Source organism: Macaca fascicularis, chromosome 6, assembly GCF_037993035.2.
Source record: "Macaca fascicularis isolate 582-1 chromosome 6, T2T-MFA8v1.1".
Classification (NCBI taxonomy): Eukaryota; Metazoa; Chordata; class Mammalia; order Primates; family Cercopithecidae; genus Macaca; species Macaca fascicularis.
Window position 1 is genome coordinate 146039550 of NC_088380.1, and position 20405 is coordinate 146059954.

The window sequence follows — 20405 nt, forward strand, 5'->3', positions numbered from 1 at the left end:
GGTGGACATTGCAGTGAGGTGGAGATCGCACCACTGTACTCCAGGCTGGGCAACAGAGTGAAAGTCTATCTTAATAAACAAACAAATAAATAAATAAACCAATATCCCTCATGAACACAGATGCAAAAATGTGCATATCTGTTGAGGCTGCAGTTTCATTTCTAGGAGTTTATCCTAAAGCACTGTTAGAAGTGTTTAAAGATGAAGAGTCTGTTTATCAAGAAGAGTCATATGGAATTTTTAAAGAAAAGGATCCTGTTTCTACAAAAAAATACATAAAAATTAGCCAGGCATGGTGGCTCCAGCTTGTAGTTCCAGCTACTCAGCAGGCTGAGGTGGGAAGATCACTTGAGCCAGGAGGTGGAGGCTGATGTGTACCACTGCACTCCAGCCTGAGGGAGAGACAGGGACCCCATCTCAAGAAAAGAAAAAAGAAAAAAGACGAACTATAGGATATCTAGGATATTTACCACAGCATTATTTTAATAGTAAAAATGGGAAACAAATGTTCCCCAAAATGTGACCAGTTAAATAAATATAGTACATTTATATGCTAGAATATGCAGCTATTAAAATAAGGTAGAAATATTTGAAACAGGAAAATTAACAATATATTGTTTATTTTCAAGGTAGATTACCAAACAGTATTATGCAATGACCCCACATTTTTCAAAGAAAAATATGTATTGATATTTATATGTAAGGGAAAAAAAGACTAGAAGGACATTAACCAAATGTCAAAAGTGGTAAATTATTGGATGATGAGAGCGTGGGTGACTTTTATTTCCGTCCTTTACTTATAGGTATGTCTAGGTATGTCTTGCAACAAATGTATATTGCTTTTTTTTTTTTAAAGAGAGGATCTTGCTCTGTCACCACAGCTGAGGTGCAGTGGTGCCATTACAGCTCACTGCAGTTTTGACCACCCAGGCTAAAGCTATCCTCCCCACCTCAGCCTCCCAAGTAGCTGGGACCACAGGTGCATGCTGCCATGCCTGGCTAATTTTTACAATCTTCTGTAGAGATGAGGTCCCACTAGGTTGCCCAGGCTGGTCTGGAACTCCTGAGTTCAAGTGATCTTCCCACCTCAGCCTCCCAAAGTACTGAGATTACAGGTGTGTCCAGCAGCTTTTCTAATATAAAAGTTATTACTGAGAATAAAAAAAAAAATCTGTCCAGTGGAGATGTCTGTACCCCTCCCATCACATTTCTTAGGAAGAAAATATCTGGAGCTGTGAGATGTTCCACTTTACCCTCAACCTCAACCATACCCACCCTGAACCACTGGATACAATTTTCTCTCACTGGGTGCACAGTGGTTCTGTCCTAATGGTCCAACCTTCTCAGTAGGTGAGGCAGTCTGAGCTTTGCCACTCACCTGCTGTGTGGCTTTTGGCAAGATCCTTCCCTTAGTTGGGCTCCAGTTTTTTCTTCTCTATAAATTCAGGAGTTAGAATCAATGATCTGCAAGGTCCTTTCTGGACGTAGCGGAAAGGAGACATTTAGAATCAGAAAACGCCAGGGGTAGATTTCAGAATGTGGGCATTACCTCCCAGCAAAATATTCCTTACTATTTCCTGTGTAAGGCCTCCAGCAAGGTAATAAGCACCCTCCAGCCCTGGCTTGCTCCGTATCTTACACTAGTCATGGTGTAGGACTGGGCACAGGGTAGGTGCTCACTGATTTAGCTTTTTGTCTCCATCTCCTAAAAAACAATTCCACATATTCTAGGTTTGATTATCAGTGGACCCTCCTGATGGGTATCTGGAGCAGGAGGTTGGTTTTTGTTTTTGTTTTTGTTTTTTTTTTTTTTGGAGATGGAGTTTTGCTCTTGTCGCCCAGACTGGAGTGCAATAGCACGCTCTCGGCTCACTGTAACCTCTGCCTCCTGGGTTCAACCGATTCTCCTGCCTCAGCCTCCCTAGTAGCTGGGTTTACAGGCACCCACCACCACGCTCAGCTAATTTTTTTTTGAGACGGATTCTTGCTGTTGCCTAAGCTGGAGTGAACTGGCGTGAACTCGGCTCACCGCAACCTCCGCCTCCCGGGTTCAAGCAATTCTCCTGCCTCAGCCTCCCCAGTAGCTGGGACTACAGGAACCTATCACCATGCCCCGCTAATTTTTGTATTTTTAGTAAATAAGGGGTTTCACTATGTTGGCCAGGCTGGTCTCGAATTCCTGACCTCGTGATCCGCCTGCCTTGGCCTCCCAAAGTGCTGGGATTACAGGCGTGAGCCACTATGCCCGGCCTAATTTTTGTATTTTTAGTAGAGATGGGGTTTCACCATGTTGGCCAGGCTGGTCTTGAACTCCTGACCTTAAATGATGAGCCAGCCTTAGCCTCCTAGCATGCTGAGATTACAAGCGTGAGCCACCACGCCCAGCCGGTTGGTTTTAACTATTTGGGGCACATATTGTGATTTTTTTTCTGACGCAGCTGGTACAGCGCTTGCCTGTAACAATTTGCAATTCACTAAGCTGAGCAAGGTCTGGGCACCTCCAAGGCAGACATGCCAGTGGCTGAAGAGAACACAACATTCAAATCCTCTCCATCTGGGGCCTTGGTCCGGAAGGCCAATCTCATGGCAAGTCGAACGGCTTTGAGACATCTCCCTCGTGGCGGGTGCCCGAGCTGCAGCTGCGCGGCCTCTGGAAAGAGATCTGCTAAGTACCAGGACTTCAGAAGAGCTGTGTGACTTTGGTCAAGTCCCTTCCTCCTTCAGGAACGTTGCAGTGGGCCTAAGTGCCTCCTCCCGGAACTGGTACGGGGACGGTCGTGCGATTTTGACAACATTTGCCTTTTAATGTTTATTGATCTTTTGTGACACGCGCGTGGGTTCCCATCAGCAAGGAAGTCAACGGTAGCGGCGCGGGAGCCTGCAGAACTCGCGCTCTGGCTCTCGCGGGATCTCCGCCCAGGGCCTCGCAGCATCACCCGCTCCGCCGCCGTGGCGGCGGCGGCGGCGGCGGCGGCGGCGGTGCGTAGCTTACTCACAGGGGCGGCCCGTATCCCTCCGCCGCCGGCGCGGCTCGGCCCTCCCTCCCCTAGCCCGCCAATCCCCGCGCCTCCCGACCTGCCCCTCGGTCGGGCCCACCCCGTGCTCCGACGGCCCCACCCCGGCGGCGCCGCCCGCCCGCCCGCGCGTCCCTCGGTCCACCTGCAGCAGGCAGGAAGGCAGGCAGTCCCTCCGACTGTCCGGCCGAGAGACGCCGGCCGAGCTTGGGCTTTTGCTTTCTGGCGGAGGGATCCGCGGCGGCTGACTAGGAGGCGCTGATCCTGGGAGGAAGAGGCAGCTACGGCGGCGGCGGCGGCGGCGGCGGCGGCTAGGGCGGCGGCGAATAAAGGGGCCGCCGCCGGGTGATGCGGTGACCGCTGCGGCAGGCCCAGGAGCTGAGTGGGCCCCGGCCCTCAGCCCGTGTCGCCAGACCCGCTCTCCTCAACTCTCCATCTTCTCCGGCAGACCGCGATCGCCGAGGCGGCCTCAGGCTCCCTAGCCCCTTCCCCGTCCCTTCCCCGCCCCCGTCCCCGCCCCGGGGGCCGCCGCCACCCGCCTCCCACCATGGCTCTGAAGAGAATCCACAAGGTAAGCGGCCGGAGGTTGGCTGCGGGGCTGACCAGCTGAGCAGGCTGCGGCCTGCACTTCCCGCCGTAGTCTCCGTCGGCCTCGCGGCCTCCTTGGATCCCGCTGCCGGTGCTGGCCCCGCTGGGCGGCCTCCATACCCCACTCCCAGTGATGGCGCCCGCGGAGGCCCCGGCGCGCAGCCCGCGCTTAGGCCGGAGGTGCTCTGGCGGTCTTAGCGTTCCTCCCTGTCTGCCCTTTCAGGCCCGCATGGTGTGGGCTCTTAGGGCTTCTCTCCAGTCTGGGACTGCCGCTGCACTTGAGGGCCATTGTCCGGCCAGGATGGCGGGGTTGGGGCCGTGGGGGGCGCTGGGGCGTTGGGCGGACCCTTCGACAGAGGTCGAAAGGGCTGCTCGCCCCATTTCTGTTCCCTCCTCCCACACCTGCCCTAGCTCCCTCCACAAAACCGCCTGAGCTCGGGCTGACGGAGGAAGTCGTTTTGCCCGATCCACAAGTATCTCTTGAGTTCACTTACCTCTTGGGTGGCAGCACACATCGGTCCACCCTGCTTGTTCAGAAACTGTTAAGAGTTGGAAGTTCAGAAGAAAAAAAAAAGGTGACTTATGAGGGAGGAGGGAAGTAGAGGGAGAATCATTTTATTCTTTGAGGTTGCTATATGTAGTTAGAAACTAACACTTCCGTTTTGCAGGATTGGATTTAATAGAAAAGCTGTACATTGGCAAAGGTAGAGGTAGAAACCTGAACATTGAAAAAACCACCAGAGAAATTACACAAAAGTTCCTTTCACAGTCTCTTCGCAAAATGGGCTTGACGCTATTAAGTGATACGTTTACGGAGACTGTTAACTGGGAAGGGATTTTACTAGATTTTGTATTAAAAAGGATTTCTTTGCTCTTTAAAGTGAAGGATTATTTAGTTATCGATAAGGAGGTTTTCCTAATAATACATCTAGAGTATAAGATTGGCTTAAAATTTAGTTTTTTTCCCTTTCTGACGTTGTAACCTGTTAGTGCCACTTTCATGTTTTTTTCCTTAGAAGTAGGGAGGCACCACTATTAATTTCTGTTCGGTGTTTCACCTGGCTACTCAGATTGGCTACATTAAACCGGTAGCTACTTTTTTCTTCAGTACATCTTTTTCCTTTTTGTGGAGAATGGGATCTTGCCATGTTGTCCAGGCTGGTGTCGAACTCCTGGGCTCAAGCTAGCCTTCCACCTCTGCCTCCTTTAAGTGTTGGGATTACAGGCATCAATCAGCCACTGCACACGGCCTATACCTGTAGCTACTTAGTGAGAAGTAGGTACTGGGGTTATCCATTCAGGATGATGGGATGGGTGTGCAAGAGGAAGAGAACCAGTTTTCACCTTGTCTTAAACTAAGAATACAGATTGATGATTTAAATACCTCAGCTCAGCGGTTGGTCATAATTTCATTTTTGCTCAGACTTAGCGTGGAATCAGTCCCATTGGTTACTATAATTAGGTTAGCTCCTTAACTTCTTTTGACTTCGATTTCTAACAAATGAAGAAGGGCAGATTTTAGACAATAAATCTTGTACTAAAATGAAATGGTATTTGTTAAATACCATAAAGAAGCTTGAACCTTAAGCAAAGATGTCTTAACCATTTAAGGGTCAGGAGCACACAGGAATAGTCATCCAAATAAAATGTATACATATGTATTTTTAAGGCATTTAGGAATTGCTAGGTCCTTATAGAATCTAATTGGGAAGTTATCAAATACTTGTAGAAGATTGTGCTCTTATTTTAAAACCTGAGGAAGAGCAAGTGGGTATAATGTGTGATAATTTACAGATAAAGAAATGTAGACTTTAATCTCTACATTGATTTATGTGTGTAATGGACTTATTCAGAGAGGGAAATATCTCTTCGACATAAAACATACATTTTAATTAATACTTGCCCTGGTAATATGGTTTCTTATGAGTTGCTACATATTTTCTAGAATAGATTTTCCCTAAAATATGCCTTTGTAAGATTTTTTAATAACATCAAGTTTAGAAATAATTTGAACGTTTTTTGGGGACAGAGTTTCACTCTTGTTGCCCAGGCTGGAGTGCAATGGCATGATCTTGGCTCACCGCAACCTCCACCTCCTGGGTTCAAGTGATACTTCTGCCTCAGCCTCTTGAGTAGCTGGGATTACAGGCACGCACCACCATACCCATCTAATTTTTGTATTTTTAGTAGAAACGGGGTTTCACCGTGTTGGCCAGGCTGGTCTCCAGCTCCTGACCTCCGGTGATCCACCTGCCTCAGCCTCCCAAAGTGTTGAGATTACAGGCGTGAGCTGTCTTGCCTGGCCTAAACCTTTTTTTTTTTTTTGAGACAGAGTCTCCCTCTGTTGCCCAGGCTGGAGTGCAGTGGTGCTATCCTGACTCACTGCAACTTCCGCTTCCCGGGTTCAAGAGATTCTCCTGCCTCAGCCTCCGGAGTAGCTGGGATTACAGGCACCCTGCCGCCATGCCCAGCTAATTTTTGTATTTTTAGTAGAGACGGGGTTTCACCATGTTGGCCAGACTGGTCTTGAACTCCTGACCTCAAGTGATTACTCCTGACCTCAAGTGATCTGCCCACTTTGGCCTTTCAAAGTGCCGGGATTGGGCCGGGCGTGGTGGCTCACGCCTGTAATCCCAGCACTTTGGGAGGCCGAGGCGGGCGGATCACAAGGTCAGGAGATCGAGACCACGGTGAAACCCCGTCTCTACTAAAAATACAAAAAATTAGCCGGGCGCTGTTGTGGGCGCCTGTAGTCCCAGCTACTCGGGAGGCTAAGGCAGGAGAATGGCGTGAACCCGGGAGGCGGAGCTTGCAGTGAGCCGAGATCGCGCCACTGCACTCCAGCCTGGGCTGGGCGACAGAGCGAGACTCCGTCTCAAAAAAAAAAAAAACAAAAAACAAAGTGCCGGGATTACAGGTGTGAGCCACCTCATCTGGCCCAGCCTGAACTTTTAAAATTCAATATTAGCCATTTTCCCCTGGTTTATACCCCTAGAGCTCTTCACAAAGTATGGCTTGACTTCTCTGAGACTGCTGATGATAAGAAAAATGAAATTTATTTTGATATACCAGTCAAAAAGATTGTGAAAACAAAATGGAGATGAATTTTTTTTTCCAAACTCTTTGTACCACAATGTTAAGTTGAATAGCAGACTTACTAGGCATGGACAAGATCAGTTCTATCTTATCTTCAGTCCTAGTAATGTGTCTGCAGTGGAATCCCCATTGCTTGGCTTCAATAATTGATCTTGATCTTGAACCTTCCCAATTATTCCCTGAAAAAAAATAATTCTACTTAAATACCTTCTTGACTTATATGTCATGAGTTGCTGCATCTGGGTTCTAATGAAATTTTTCTGGCCGGGCGTGGTGGCTCAAGCCTGTAATCCCAGCACTTTGGGAGGCCGAGACGGGTGGATCACGAGGTCAGGAGATTGAGACCATCCTGGTGAACACAGTGAAACCCCGTCTCTACTAAAACTACAAAAAACTAGCCGGGCGAGGTGGCGGGCGCCTGTAGTCCCAGCTACTCGGGAGGCTGAGGCAGGAGAATGGAGTGAACCCGGGAGGCGGAGCTTGCAGTGAGCTGAGATCCGGCCACTGCACTCCAGCCTGGGCGACAGAGCAAGACTCCGTCTCAAAAAAAAAAAAAAAAAAAAAATTCTAAGAAAAACTACATTTGACATGTGACATCTTCAGGAATTCAGTATCTTGTTTCTTTGACAGAGGGACACTATTCATGTCTGTGAATTTGGCAGTCTTTGAAATGCCATGTCTTTTTTGGAAAAAGCTTCTGATGGACTTTATTTTGATATACATCTTAAGGTCCCCTGACCTATGCTATAAAAGAGCATAGCAAAGAGGGTCATTATGAACATTGTGTGTAGTTCTGGGCAGGGATTGGGATCCTTTGGGATTGTTGGTATCTACACCACGTGGCCCCACCCTGCTATGTTTTGAGGTTTTCTGCTGACTTTTTAGGTCTTCAGCTTTGATTTTGATGCTTTGAGTGCCTGCCTCTAGCAGCACCACCCCCAGCCCTTTTCCAGTTGGCTGCATCTCATCTGTTGTGGGCTAAGAAACCAGATCACAGAGCTTATTAAAATTGTGTCTAAATTAAGATCCAGTAGGCTCTTGACTGAAGAGGGCTTCATGTGCTCCGTGAACTGTGTGGTTTCCTTGGCTGATCAGAGACCTTTTTGACTTGCATCCTGTTTTTCTTCTTTACTTTTGCTATACAGATGTAGGAGGCTTTTTGGTGCTCTTAGAGTGCTGTAATGTTGAAGTATTTGGTTAGTTTCTCTATTCTTGGGAAGGGTAAAAGGCTAAATATCTTGATTCTTTGAGGAGTTGGAAGACTGACCAGAGTTGGATACTAAAAGCTTTTCTTAACAGTAATAGTGCATTGTACATTTTAATGGTGTCCTACTAGTAGCAGGTAACGTTTAGTATACATAGCTTTCAAACAAAGTAATGCCAGGATTGTCACTTGATCTATTTCTGTGATAGAGATTTTTTTTTCTTTTTTTTTGAGACAGAGTCTCACTCAGGCTGGAGTGCAGTGGCATGATCTCGGCTCACTATGAACTCTGGCTCCCAGGGTCAAGCAATTCTCTTGCCTCAGCCTCCCAAGTAGCTGAGATTACAGGCAGCCGCCACCATGCTCAGTTAATTTTGTATTTTTGGTAGAGACAGGGTTTCACCATGTTGGCCAGGCTGGTCAAACTCCTGACCTCAGGAGATCCGCCCATCTCGGCCTCCCAAAGTGTTGGGATTACAGGTGTAAGCCGCTGCACCCAGCCTATGGCTAGCTTCTTTTAAGGCATCTCAAGACAAAGTTCTCAATGAAATAAAGATATCAGGTCAGGCACGGTGGGCCATGCCTGTAATCCCAGCACTTTGGGAGGCCCAAGTGGGCAGATTGCTTGAGCTCAGGAGTTCGAGACCAGTCTGAGCAACATGACAAAACATGATCTTTACAAAAAATACAAAAAATTAGCTGGGTATGGTAGTGGGTGACTGTAGTCCCAGCTAGGTGGGAGGCTGAGGTGGGAGGATCTCTGGAACCTGGGAGGTAGAGGCTGCAGTGAACCGTGATCAAGCCGCTACGCTGCAGCCTATGCAACAGAGTGAGACCCTGTGTCCAAAAAAAAAAAAAAAAAAGATTTCAAACGCTGATGTCTATAAAAGCCAGGCAGGTACCAAAGTGAGCAGAGATAATTTGAGGGAGCTAGAAAATGCATGTGCTATCAGATGAGGGCAACTGCTAACCAGCTCCCTGCAAATGTTGCCATTGCCAAAATCTTTGGACCCAGTGTTGCCATATCGTCCACTAAAAAACAAAAACAAACAAACAAAAAAAACAGAGAAGCCACAAATCCAGATTTTTTTGGCAACCAATTCAAATTAAAAAAAAAAAAATACACGTTTTGGTCGACATCAGTTTAGTATGTGGATTAAAGTAACAAGGGATTGGGGTTCATTAAGTAATCAGGAGTGTAAAAAGATTAAGTCATTTAAACAATACTTCCTGTATTTTTAAAAGTTTGAAAGTATTGCTTTATGTAAGATTAAGTTTGTTTTTTAGACAGTCTTTGCTTTGTCACCCAGGCTGGAGTGCAGTGGTATGATCTCGGCTCACTGCAACCTCTGCTTTCCAGGTTCAAGCAATTCTGCCTCAGCCTCCTGAGCAGCTGGGACTACAGGCTTGCGCCACCATACCCAACTAATTTTTGTATTTTTAGTGGAGAAGGGGGTTTCCCCATATTGGCCAGGCTGGTCTCGAACTCTTGACCTCGTGATCCACCCACCTCGGCCTCCCAAAGTGCTGGGAATACAAGCATGAGACACTGCGCCCGGCCTTACGTAGTTTTTAAATACAATTCTAATTAACTTGCCTTTTTTTTTTTTTTTTTTTTAATGAGAGGCAGTCTGGCTCTGTCGCCCAGGCTGGAGTGCAGTGGCGCGATCTTGGCTCACTGCAAGCTCCGCCTCCTGGGTTCTCGCAGTTCTCCTGACTCAGCCTCCCGAGTAGCTGGGACTACAGGCGCCTGCCCTCACGCCCAGCTAATTCTTCTATTTTTAGTAGAGACGGGGTTTCACTGTGTTAGCCAGGATAATCTCCATCTCCTGACCTTGTGATCCGCCCGCTTCGGCCTCACAGAGTGCTGGGATTACAGGGGTGAGCCACTGCGCCCAGCCAATTTGCTAATTTTTGTATAGTTTTGTGTGAGGTCTTGGGAAAACCAGTTATGTAAATACATTGATCCCGTAGAAGTTTACGTATTAATCTTCCATTATTATCTGTTTCATCTTTTGAGTTTTTCTGTAGACTGACAATACACTTTAAAAATGTCTGAGATTGGGAAGTTACCAAAGCATGATTTTTTTTTTTTTTTTTTTTTTTTTTTGAGATGGAGTCTGGCTCTGTCGCCCAGGCTGGAGTGCAGTGGCGCGATCTCTGTTCACTGCAAGCTCGGCTTCCCGGATTCACGCCATTCTCCTGCCTCAGCCTCTGGAGTAGCTGGGACTACAGGCACCCGCCACCACGCCTGGCTAATTTCTTTTTGTATTTTTAGTAGAGACGTGGTTTCACAGTGTTAGCCAGGATGGTCTCCATCTCCTGACCTCGTGATCCACCCACCTCGGCCTCCCAAAGTGCTGGGATTACAGGCTTGAGCCACCTCGCCCGGCCACCAAAGCATGATCTTAAAGAAAGTAGTTGTAACGCTGAACAGTGCTGTATTTTTAAAAATTGCTTAGGCTGGGTGGGGTGGCTCACACCTGTAATCCCAGTACTTTGGGAGGCCAAGGAGGGCTGACCACCTGAGGTCAGGAATTCGAGACCAGCCTGCCCAACATGGCGAAACCCCGTCTCTGCTAAAAATACAAAAGTTAGCCAGGTGTGGTGGCACTCACCTGTAGTCCCAGCTACTCGGGAGACTGAGGCAGGAGAATCACTTGAACCTGGGAGGCAGAGGTTGCAGTGAGCCAAGATCTTGCCACTGCACTGCAGCCTGGGCAACAGAGCGAGACTCCATCTCGAAAAAAATAAGAAAGAAAATTGCTTAAAAATACCGTAGGCCGGGCGCGGTGGCTCATGCCTGTAATCCCAGCACTTTGGGAGGCTGAGGCGGGTGGATCATACGGTTAGGAGTTCAAGACCAGCCTGGTCAAGATAGTGAAACCCCGTCTCTACCAAAAATATAAAAATTAGCTGGGCATGGTGGTGAATGCCTGCGATCCCAGTTACTGGAAAGGCTGAGGCAGACAATTGCTTGAACCCAGGAGGTGGAGGTTGTGGTGAGCCGAGATCGCGCCACTGCACTCCAGCCTGGGCAACAGAGCAAGACTTCGTCTCAAAAAAAAAGAGGAAAAAGGCCGGGCACCATGGCTCATGCCTGTAATCCCAGCACTTTGGGAGGCGGAGGCAGGCAGATCACCTGAGGTCAGGAGTTCAAGACCAGCCTCAACGTGGAGAAACCCCATCTCTGCTAAAAATACAAAATTAGCTGGGCGTGGGGGTACATGCCTGTAATCCCAGCTACTCGGGAGGCTGAGGCAGGAGAATTGCTTGAACGTGGGAGGCAGAGGTTGCGGTGAGCCGAGATCACGCCATTGCACTCCAGACTGGGCAACAAGAGCGAAACTCTGTTTCAAAAAAAAGAAAAAGGCCGGGCGCGGTGGCTCAAGCCTGTAATCCCAGCACTTTGGGAGGCCGAGACGGGTGGATCACGAGGTCAGGAGATCGAGATCATCCTGGCTAACACGGTGAAACCCCGTCTCTACTAAAAAATATAAAAAAACTAGCCGGGCGAGGTGGCGGGCGCCTGTAGTCCCAGCTACTCGGGAGGCTGAGGCAGGAGAATGGCGTGAACCCAGGAGGCGGAGCTTGCAGTGAGCCGAGATCGGGCCACTGCACTCCAGTATGGGCAAGAGTGCCAGACTCCGCCTCAAAAAAAAAAAAAAAAGAAAAAATACTGTACTAGAGGTGTGGTACCATATATTAGATGAATATTAGAGGTAAGGACTGATGGAATTCCTATCAAAATGAAGAAATGAATTAACAGGTAGTAGTATTGGGAACTTTAATAAATGATTGTCTGAATATGGCTATTTAAATTAGTTTTATCTTGGATAGCAGACATACCTTCTTAATCCAAAAGGTGAGCTTCTTCACATAATTTCTAGGTAGTTTTTTTTTTCCCCCACTAAAAAAGTATTATTTCCTTTACAAAAGATCATTGAATTGAAGCACTTTCTTTGGCTCTACTAGGTTGTTATTTACATATAATTCGAACAGCCATCATTGAGGATAACTGTTAATAAATCTAGGTTTTCTCTGAAGTCTCCCAGTGTATATTACTGTACTGATGACTGACAAGGAAGAGGTTTTGACAAGGTCCAATTCTGTATATTTCTGCTAAAATATCCTAGGCAGTTCCCAGGATAGGAGTATCTGACTCATTCCTCATGCTAGCAAAAACTTTTGCAGCCTTATCCCAGAAATGCAGGAACACACTTGTTTTGTCTGTAGAAATAAAGTTTTGATGGTTAGATCTCCAGACAAACCTTCAAAATCATGTTAAACTATAACATAGGGAAATAAAGTAGTATTTCTATCTGCAGAGTCAAGTGAGATTTTGGGTAATAGAATCATAAAATGTTAGCACTGTAGCACATCTCAAGCTGCTGTCTGGAAAGGCTGTGTGACCTACCAGGTAAGACTAGGTCTGAATTGAGAACCTGGATTTCTTGACTGTGTCCAGTGTATTTTCTGGCAAGCCATGTGTTATCGTTACATAGCTATTAGGTATATAAATCCAGAGGATGCAGCCTTTTTTTCTTTTGTTCAAACAATTGGATATTTAAACTATGTCTTGGAACCTGAAGATCTTCCTCAACTTCCCTTTTTATGGTTGGCGAGGTTGCTCATAAGACCTCTTAAAACTGCAAATTTATTTAGGCTTGACACAGTGGCTCGTGCCTGTAATCCCATCACTTTGGGAGGCCAGCGTGGGAGGATTGCTTGAACCCGGGAGTTCAAGGCCAGATTGGTCCATAATGGGAGACCCTGTCTCTACAAAAACAAAACAAAGCGAAACAAAATTAGCTGGGCATGGTGATGTGTGCCTGTAGTCCTGGCTACTCAAGAAGCTGAGACAGGAGGATCACTTGAGCCTGGATGGAAGATCAAGGCTACAGTGAGCTGTGATCACACCCCTGCACTCCCGCCTGGGCAACAGAGCCAGATTCTGTGTCAAAACAACAACAACAACAACAACAAAAACAAGTATTGCAAATTTGGTATTCTATTCTCGCCACCACCACCCCCGCCTTTTTTTTTTTTTTTTTTTTTCTCTGAAACGGAGTCTTTACCTCTGTTGCCCAGGTTGGAGTGCAGTTGTGCAATCTCGGCTCACTGCAACCTCCACTTCCCGGGTTCAAGAGATTCTCCTGCCTCAGCCTCCCAAGTAGCTGGGACCACAGGTGCATGCCACCACACCTGACTAATTTTTGTTTTTTGTTTTTTTTGAGATAGAGTCTCCCTCTGTCGCCCAGGCTGGAATGCAGTTGTGTGATCTCGGCTCACTGCAACCTCCACCTCCTGGGTTCAAGTGATTCTCCAACTTCAGCCTCCCGAGTAGCTGGGACTACAGGCGCATGCCACGATGCCTGGCTGAGGTTTTTTGTATTTTTAGTAGAGACAGGGTCTCACCATGTTAGCCAGGATGGTCTCCATCTCCTGACCTCGTGATCTGCCCGCCTCGGCTGGTTTCGAACTCCTGACCTCAAGTGATCCACCTGCCTCAGCCTCCCAAAGTGTTGGGATTACAGGCATGAGCCACCGCCCCCGGCTTTCTGCATATATCTTTCATCAAAGTCAAATGGATTTTTTTTTTAAGTGAAAGCGAGTTCATTAGGAAAGTAAAGGAATAAAGAATGTCTACTCCCTAGGCAGAGCAGCCTTAATATCTGAAAAGATTGAAAACCACTGTCTTTCTACCATAAACATTATTTTAATCTCAGCAGATGAACAGAGTACCTGTTCTGCAGAGAAAAAAGAAATCTTGTGTGTGAGTTCAACAGATTGGCCGGGTGCCGTAGCTCATGCCTGTAATCCCAGCACTTTGGGAGACCGAGGAGGGTGGATTGTGTGGTCAGCAGTTCGAGACCAGCCTGGCCAACATGGTGAAACCCCGTCTCTACTAAAAATATAAAAATTAGCCAGGCGCGGTGGCTGAGGCCGGAGAAGTGCTTGAACCTGAGAGGTGGGGGTTGCAGTGGGCGGAGGTCGCTCCACTGTACTCTAGCCTGGGCGACAGAGCAAGACTTCATCTCAAAAAAAAAAAAAAAAACATTTCAGCTATCCTCTTTAGAGTACTCACTGTGTATCAGGAATTACTTGATCTTTTCAACAATCTTTTTTTTTTTTTTTTTTTTTTTTTTTGAGACGGAGTCTCGCGCTGTCACCCAGGCTGGAGTGCAGTGGCTGGATCTCAGCTCACTGCAAGCTCCGCCTCCCGGGTTCACGCCATTCTCCTGCCTCAGCCTCCCGAGTAGCTGGGACTACAGGCGCCCGCCACCTCGCCCGGCTAGTTTTTTGTATTTTTTAGTAGAGACGGGGTTTCACTGTGTTAACCAGGATGGTCTCGATCTCCCGACCTCGTGATCCGCCCGTCTCGGCCTCCCAAAGTGCTGGGATTACAGGCTTGAGCCACTGCGCCCGGCCTCAACAATCTTTTAATAATTCTGTTCTCCCCAGAATAGATAAGGAAACTGTGGGAGAAATAAATTTGCCTAAGACTATGGTTATAGTAGGAAGAACTAGGATTCAGATACAGGCGATCTTGACTGTAGAGTTATTGTCTCACCAGGTTTACTTGTTTTAGTCATTGCCCTTCTCCCCTCTAATCTCTAGAGAAGCGTTACTTTTCCCTTTGCCAAAGTTAACTTTTGCTTTCCATCCTTTTCTTTCTCTCTTTCCCTCTTTCCTTCCTTCCCTCCCTCCCTCCTTCCTACCTTTTTCCTTTTCTTGTTTTTGCTCTCCAGTAATTGTCCTTGTTTTCATACTTCCAATCTCTTCTCCACTAATTCCTCTTAGCATCCAAACTTATTGAAGATTTTCCCCCATTTAAAAAAAAAAAAAAAGCAGTAAAATAACTTTTTAAACTTCCTCTCCCCAAGAAGAGCTACTTCCTTCCTCATCTTTATCCTTCCCATCTCTGACATTTCAGTCCCAAAATTATTGAAAGAGTAGTCTTTTTACTGTTCTGGAACTATTTAGTAAGTTCACTAATGATTACTTAATTGCCACATTCAGTGGATACCTCAATTTTTGTTTAACTTTTGTAATAGTTGACATCGTTTTTATTCAGTTCTTTTGGCTTCTGATAAACTGCTTTCTTCTTCCTCATATCTGGTGTTTCCCAGCTTTATTAGAATGCTTATCAAAGTAATATTATTGATGAAATACAAGCCAAAATGTATGAAATCATGCATACTTGTATTAAAATTGAGAGCACTGGCCAGATATGGTGACTCATGCCTGCAATCCCAGGACTTTGGGAAGCCAAGGCAGGAGGATCACTTGAGCTCAGGAGTTCAAGACCAGCCTGTGCAATATAGCAAGACCCTGTGTCTACAAAAAATTAAATTAGCCAGGTACAGTGGCATGTGCCTGTAATCCCTGCTATTCAAAAGGCCAAGGTGGGAGGATTGCTTGAGCCCAGGAGTTTAAGGCTGCAGTGAGCTGTGATCATGCCACTGCATTCCATGCATTCCAGCCTGGACCACAGAGCGAGATCTGTCTCTTTAAAAAAAAAAAAAAAAAATTGAGAGCACAAAGTATCTCAGATACATTAATTATTTTTTTATTTTTATTTTTTTTTGAGACAGAGTCTTGCTCTGTGGGGCCCAGGCTGGAGTGCAGTGGCGTGATCTCAGCTCACTGCAACCTCTGCCTCTCGGGTCCAAGCAATTCTCCTGCCTCAGCCTCCCAAGAAAAGAAGCTGGGATTACAGGCATACACCACCATGCCTGGCTGATTTGTGTATTTTTAGCAGGTTTCACCATGTTAGCCAGGCTGGTCTTGAACTCCTGGCCTCAAGTGATCCACCCACCTAAGCCTCTCAAAGTGTTGGGATTACAGGTGTGAGCCGTCATGCCCCACCCAATCTCAGATAAATTAATTAGAATATATAATCAAACTATGTCACAAACAAAATTATTAAGAACTATCAAGATGAGGCTGGGCGAAGTGGCTCACGCCTGTAATCCCAGCTCTTTGGGAGGCCGAGATGGGCGGATCACAAGGTCAGGAGATCGAGACCATCCTGGCTAACATGATAAAAACCCCGTCTCTACTAAAAATACAAAAAAATTAGCCGGACATGGTGGTGGGCGCCTGTAGTCCCAGCTACTTGGGAGTCTGAGGCAGGAGAATGGCGTGAACCTGGGAGGCGGAACTTGCAGTGAGCCGAGATCATCACGCCACTGCACTCCAGCCTGGACGACAGAGAGAAACTCCATCCCAAAAAAAAAAGAACTATCAAGATGAAACATCTGTCATTCTTATTTTGCTATCAGTTTTAAGCATAGTATTTTTCTTACATAATAAAAGTCATCATCAGGTACCACTTTAAATGTCTTACTGTATGTTGTTTTTATTACAGTATATGAAAATTTGTTTCAAACAGATACATGGTAGCAAAGGAAAGAATACAGACTGCATATTTTGCAGTTAGACTGCTGCTAACATTAATTATCCCATCATGGATAGGTCACCCTAATTTTTCTGAAAAATAAATGCCTGTTCTTTGCTCGTGTTTATTTTAACATAATATGACTCCTTGGGTTTAAGAATCAAAGGACTCTGCTTTCAGTTTAAAATGTCTTTCTCAGCTGGGCGCGGTGGCTCAGGCCTGTAATCCCAGCACTTGGGGAGGCTTAGGCGGGTAGATCACGAGGTCAGGAGATTGAGACCATCCTGGCTAACATGGTGAAACCCCGTTTCTACTAAAAATACAAAAAAATTAGCTGGGCATGGTGGCAGGTGCCTGTAGTTCCAGCTACTTGGGAGGCTGAGGCAGGAGAATGGCGTGAACTCGGGATGTGGAGCTTGCAGTGAGCCGAGATCTTGCCACTGTACTCCAGCCTGGGTGTCAGAGCGAGACTCCATCTCAAAAAACAAATAATAATGAATAATAAATAATGTCTTTCTCCTAGATATAAGTCAATTGAGGATGGGTTAGTACACTTGAAATATTTAATACATAATAAGCTTCAGTTAAATAACTTTTTTTTTTTTTGAGACAAAGTTCATTCTTTTTTTTGTTTTTTTTTTTTTGAGACGGAGTCTCGCTCTGTAGCCCAGGCTGGAGTGCAGTGGCCGGATCTCAGCTCACTGCAAGCTCCGCCTCCCGGGTTCAAGCCATTCTCTCAGCTCACTGCAAGCTCCGCCTCCCGGGTTCAAGCCATTCTCCGGCCTCAGCCTCCCGAGTAGCTGGGACTACAGGCGCTGCCACCTCGCCCGGCTATTTTTTGTATTTCTTAGTAGAGACGGGGTTTCACCGTGTTAGCCAGGATGGTCTCGATCTCCTGACCTCGTGATCCGCCCGTCTCGGCCTCCCAAAGTGCTGGGATTACAGGCTTGAGCCACCGCGCCCGGCCGACAAAGTTCATTCTTGTTGCCCAGGCTGGAGTGCCACTGCGTGGTCTCATCTCACTGCAATCTGTGCCTCCCAGGTTCAAGCAATTCTCCTGCCTCAGCCTCCCAAGTATCTGGAATTACAGGTGCCCGCCACCACGCCCAGCTAATTTTTGTATATTCAGTAGAGATGGGGTTTCACCATGTTGACCAGGCTGGTCTTGAACTTCTGACCTCAGGTGATCCACCTGCCTCGGCCTCCCAAAGTGCTGGGATTACAGGCGTGAGCCACGGTGCCTGGCAGTAACTTCTCAAATATATATTGAATTATGATAAGAAACATAGGATAGATCTGTGATGGTCAAATAGACAATGCTGGAGATGAAATGATGTTTATACCTCAGGACACAGATGGAAAATCAAATGTAGACATCATTTGCTTTCTTGTGTGCAAGTTTCTTGAGGCAAATTACTGCTTTAAAACTACAAAAATATGTAGTATTTCCTAAAAACGTGTTAAAAGTGATAAAATTGACCAGGCGCCGTGGCTCTTGCCTGTTAATCCTAGCACTTTGGGAGGCCAAGGCGGGTGGATCACCTGAGGTCAGGAGTTAGAGACCAGCTTGGCCAACATGCTGAAACCCCAACTCTACTAAAAATACAAAAATTAGCCGAGCGTAGTGGTGGGTGCCTGTAAACCCAGCTACTTAGGAGGCTGAGACAGGAGAGTCGCTTGAACGTGGGAGCCAGAGGTTTCAGTGAGCCCAGATTGAGCCACTGCACTCCAGCCTGGGCAACAGAGTGAGACTCTGTCTCAAAAAAGAAAAAAAAAAACATGCCAGGCACAGTGGCTCAAGCCTGTAATCCTAGCACTTTGGGAGGCCGAGGCAGGTGGATCACCTGAGGTCAGGAGTTCAAGACCAGCCTGGCTAACATGGTGAAACCTTGTCTCTACTAAAAATACAAGGAAAAAAAAAATTAGCCGGGTGTGGTGGCGGGTGCCTGTAATCCCAGCCACTCAGGAGGCTGAGGGAGGAGAATTGCTTGAACCTGGGAGGCGGAGGTTGCAGTGAGCTGAGATTGCGCACTGCACTCCAGCCTAGGCAACAAGAGTGAAACTCCATCTCAAAAAAAAAAGTAAAATTTAGAACAAAAATGTTACTGTCTTTATTACTATAATATATATTAGTAATTAGTATCTCCCGGGGAATGCTGCTGTAGTTGTAACACCTCTAGTTGGTCCTTCCCAGAATCATGTTTTCTTTGATCTTTGTTCAGCACCTTTGCTTATACAGAGAATCTCTTCTCACCCCTCTCCCACCTCCTAAATTCTTTATTCATACTTGGAGACCCAGCAAAAATGGCTTCTCTAGGAAGCATGCATGAGGCATACAGGCAGTCAGAGTTCAACTGCAGAATTGTTTCTTAGTGTGTAGACATGATTGATTATTCCCTCATTTAGACTGAACTCCCCTGGGCAAAGTTCTTGTCTTATTCTTTGTATTCCTAGTAGCTAAAGCATGGTATTCCATGTTTGCCAACAATATTCAGTGAATGCCAATATCAGGTGGTGTAGCAAAAAAAAAGAAGAAGAAAGAAAAAGTGGAATTTTGGAGCAATTGTGGCGTTAGGCAAGTGACTTCGTGAATTTTCTTGAGGCTCAGCTTCCCTGGGAATTATACCCTGCAAGCCTGTGGGGAAGATTAGACAGAAGAGGGTTTAGCACTTATGGACTACATAAAAGGTAGTTTTGTTGTTATTTTTTTACAAATGTGCTTGGCATTTTTATTCACAGTACCCAATATTTAGAAATAACTCAAATATCCATCATTAGCTGAATATATAAACAAAATGTAGAAAATCCATATACTGGAGCATTACTCAGCAATAAAAAGGAACAAATAGTGAAACAGCCCTGCCACTTAGCAGTTTATTAGTCAGCTCCAAGTTCACCCTCCAGTACTTGCTCTGCTTTGACTAAATAACTTCTGAAGTATGTATTTGAGCTGGTGAAGGGCTGGACTCTTTCACCTTTGCAGTGAACAAAATGTTGGACTTTGTCAATAGAGGGCACTAGAGGGACATTACAGAGGGAATGGGCTTCTTGGATTTGGTGGACTTTTTTTTTAAGGTTTTTAAATATTATCATGGTGTCTTAACTTGCCAATAATGTTGACCTACGGAATTGGTATAATCTCGAAATCTTAGGTGTCAGTGTTAGATATGTGTTTCACATTTTACTTCATTGTCACCCCAAGCAAAAAAAGAAAAAAAAAAAACCTGAATGTGAAAAGAATGAAGTCTTATAATATTTCTAAACTAAAAAAGGGACTGAATCCCAGTATTCTTTAGCAAACTTCAAAATACTGTCACCTTAAATACATTTTTAATACATGTGATATTTTTGTAGGTCTAGATTTGTGAGATCAATTCTGTTAAACATTATCTTACTGTAGAAGTGTCTGCTGTTATCTTTGAGCACTAACCCCACCACCTGTAATGCATCATGCCAATGTAAGTGATAGAATTGCTTTGCCAAATTCTTAAGGGCTTATGTCAGGGAAAAACTTGGAAATTAGCTGGGTACAGTGGCTCATGCCTATAATCCCAGTGCTTTGGGAGGCCAAGGTGGGAGAATCACTTGGCTGGAGACCAGCCTGAGCAATTCAGCTTAAACTGCAAAACTTAGCCAGGTTTGGTGGCACACGCCTGTAGTCATAGCTACTGGGAAGACTGAGGTGGAAGAGGAGGATCTCTTGAGGCCCAGAGTTCAAGGTGGCAGTGAGCTATAATCTGCACTGCACTCCAGCCTAGGTGACAGAGCGAGATCCTGACTCAAAACAAGCCTTGAAATCAAAGTTGATTTTTACAAAAGCCTCAGTGGTAGGAGTGTTAGATTTCTTAAAATAATAGCACACTAATGGAGCGAGTGATTTTCTTTAGATTAACTGTTTACATATTTATACCATCTGTATTAATTTCTTAGGGTTGCCATAATAAATTACCACAAACTGGGTGGCTTAAAGTAACAGCTATATTCTCTCATAGTTCTGGAGGCCAGCAGTCTAAAGTCAGTGTGTCTTCAGGTCCATACTCCCCCTGGATGTTCTAGGGGAGAATCCTTCCTTGCCTCTTCCAACTTTGGTGGCTGTCAG

At 46.0% G+C, this 20405-nt stretch overlaps 1 protein-coding gene across 2 annotated transcripts in view; it reads left to right on the plus strand.

Annotated features, from left to right (window-relative positions):
* Nucleotides 1-3109: 3109 nt before the first annotated feature.
* UBE2D2 (ubiquitin conjugating enzyme E2 D2) overlaps nucleotides 3110-20405 on the plus strand; it is a 69174-nt gene continuing 51878 nt past the window's right edge. For both annotated transcript variants that reach the window (XM_065546857.2, XM_005557936.5), the window contains exon 1: nucleotides 3110-3585. Coding sequence is in view for 1 of the 2 variants with exons in the window: in XM_005557936.5 (XP_005557993.1) it covers nucleotides 3562-3585 (24 nt within the window). In the remaining variant the exon portion in view is untranslated. The remainder of the gene's footprint in view (nucleotides 3586-20405) is intronic.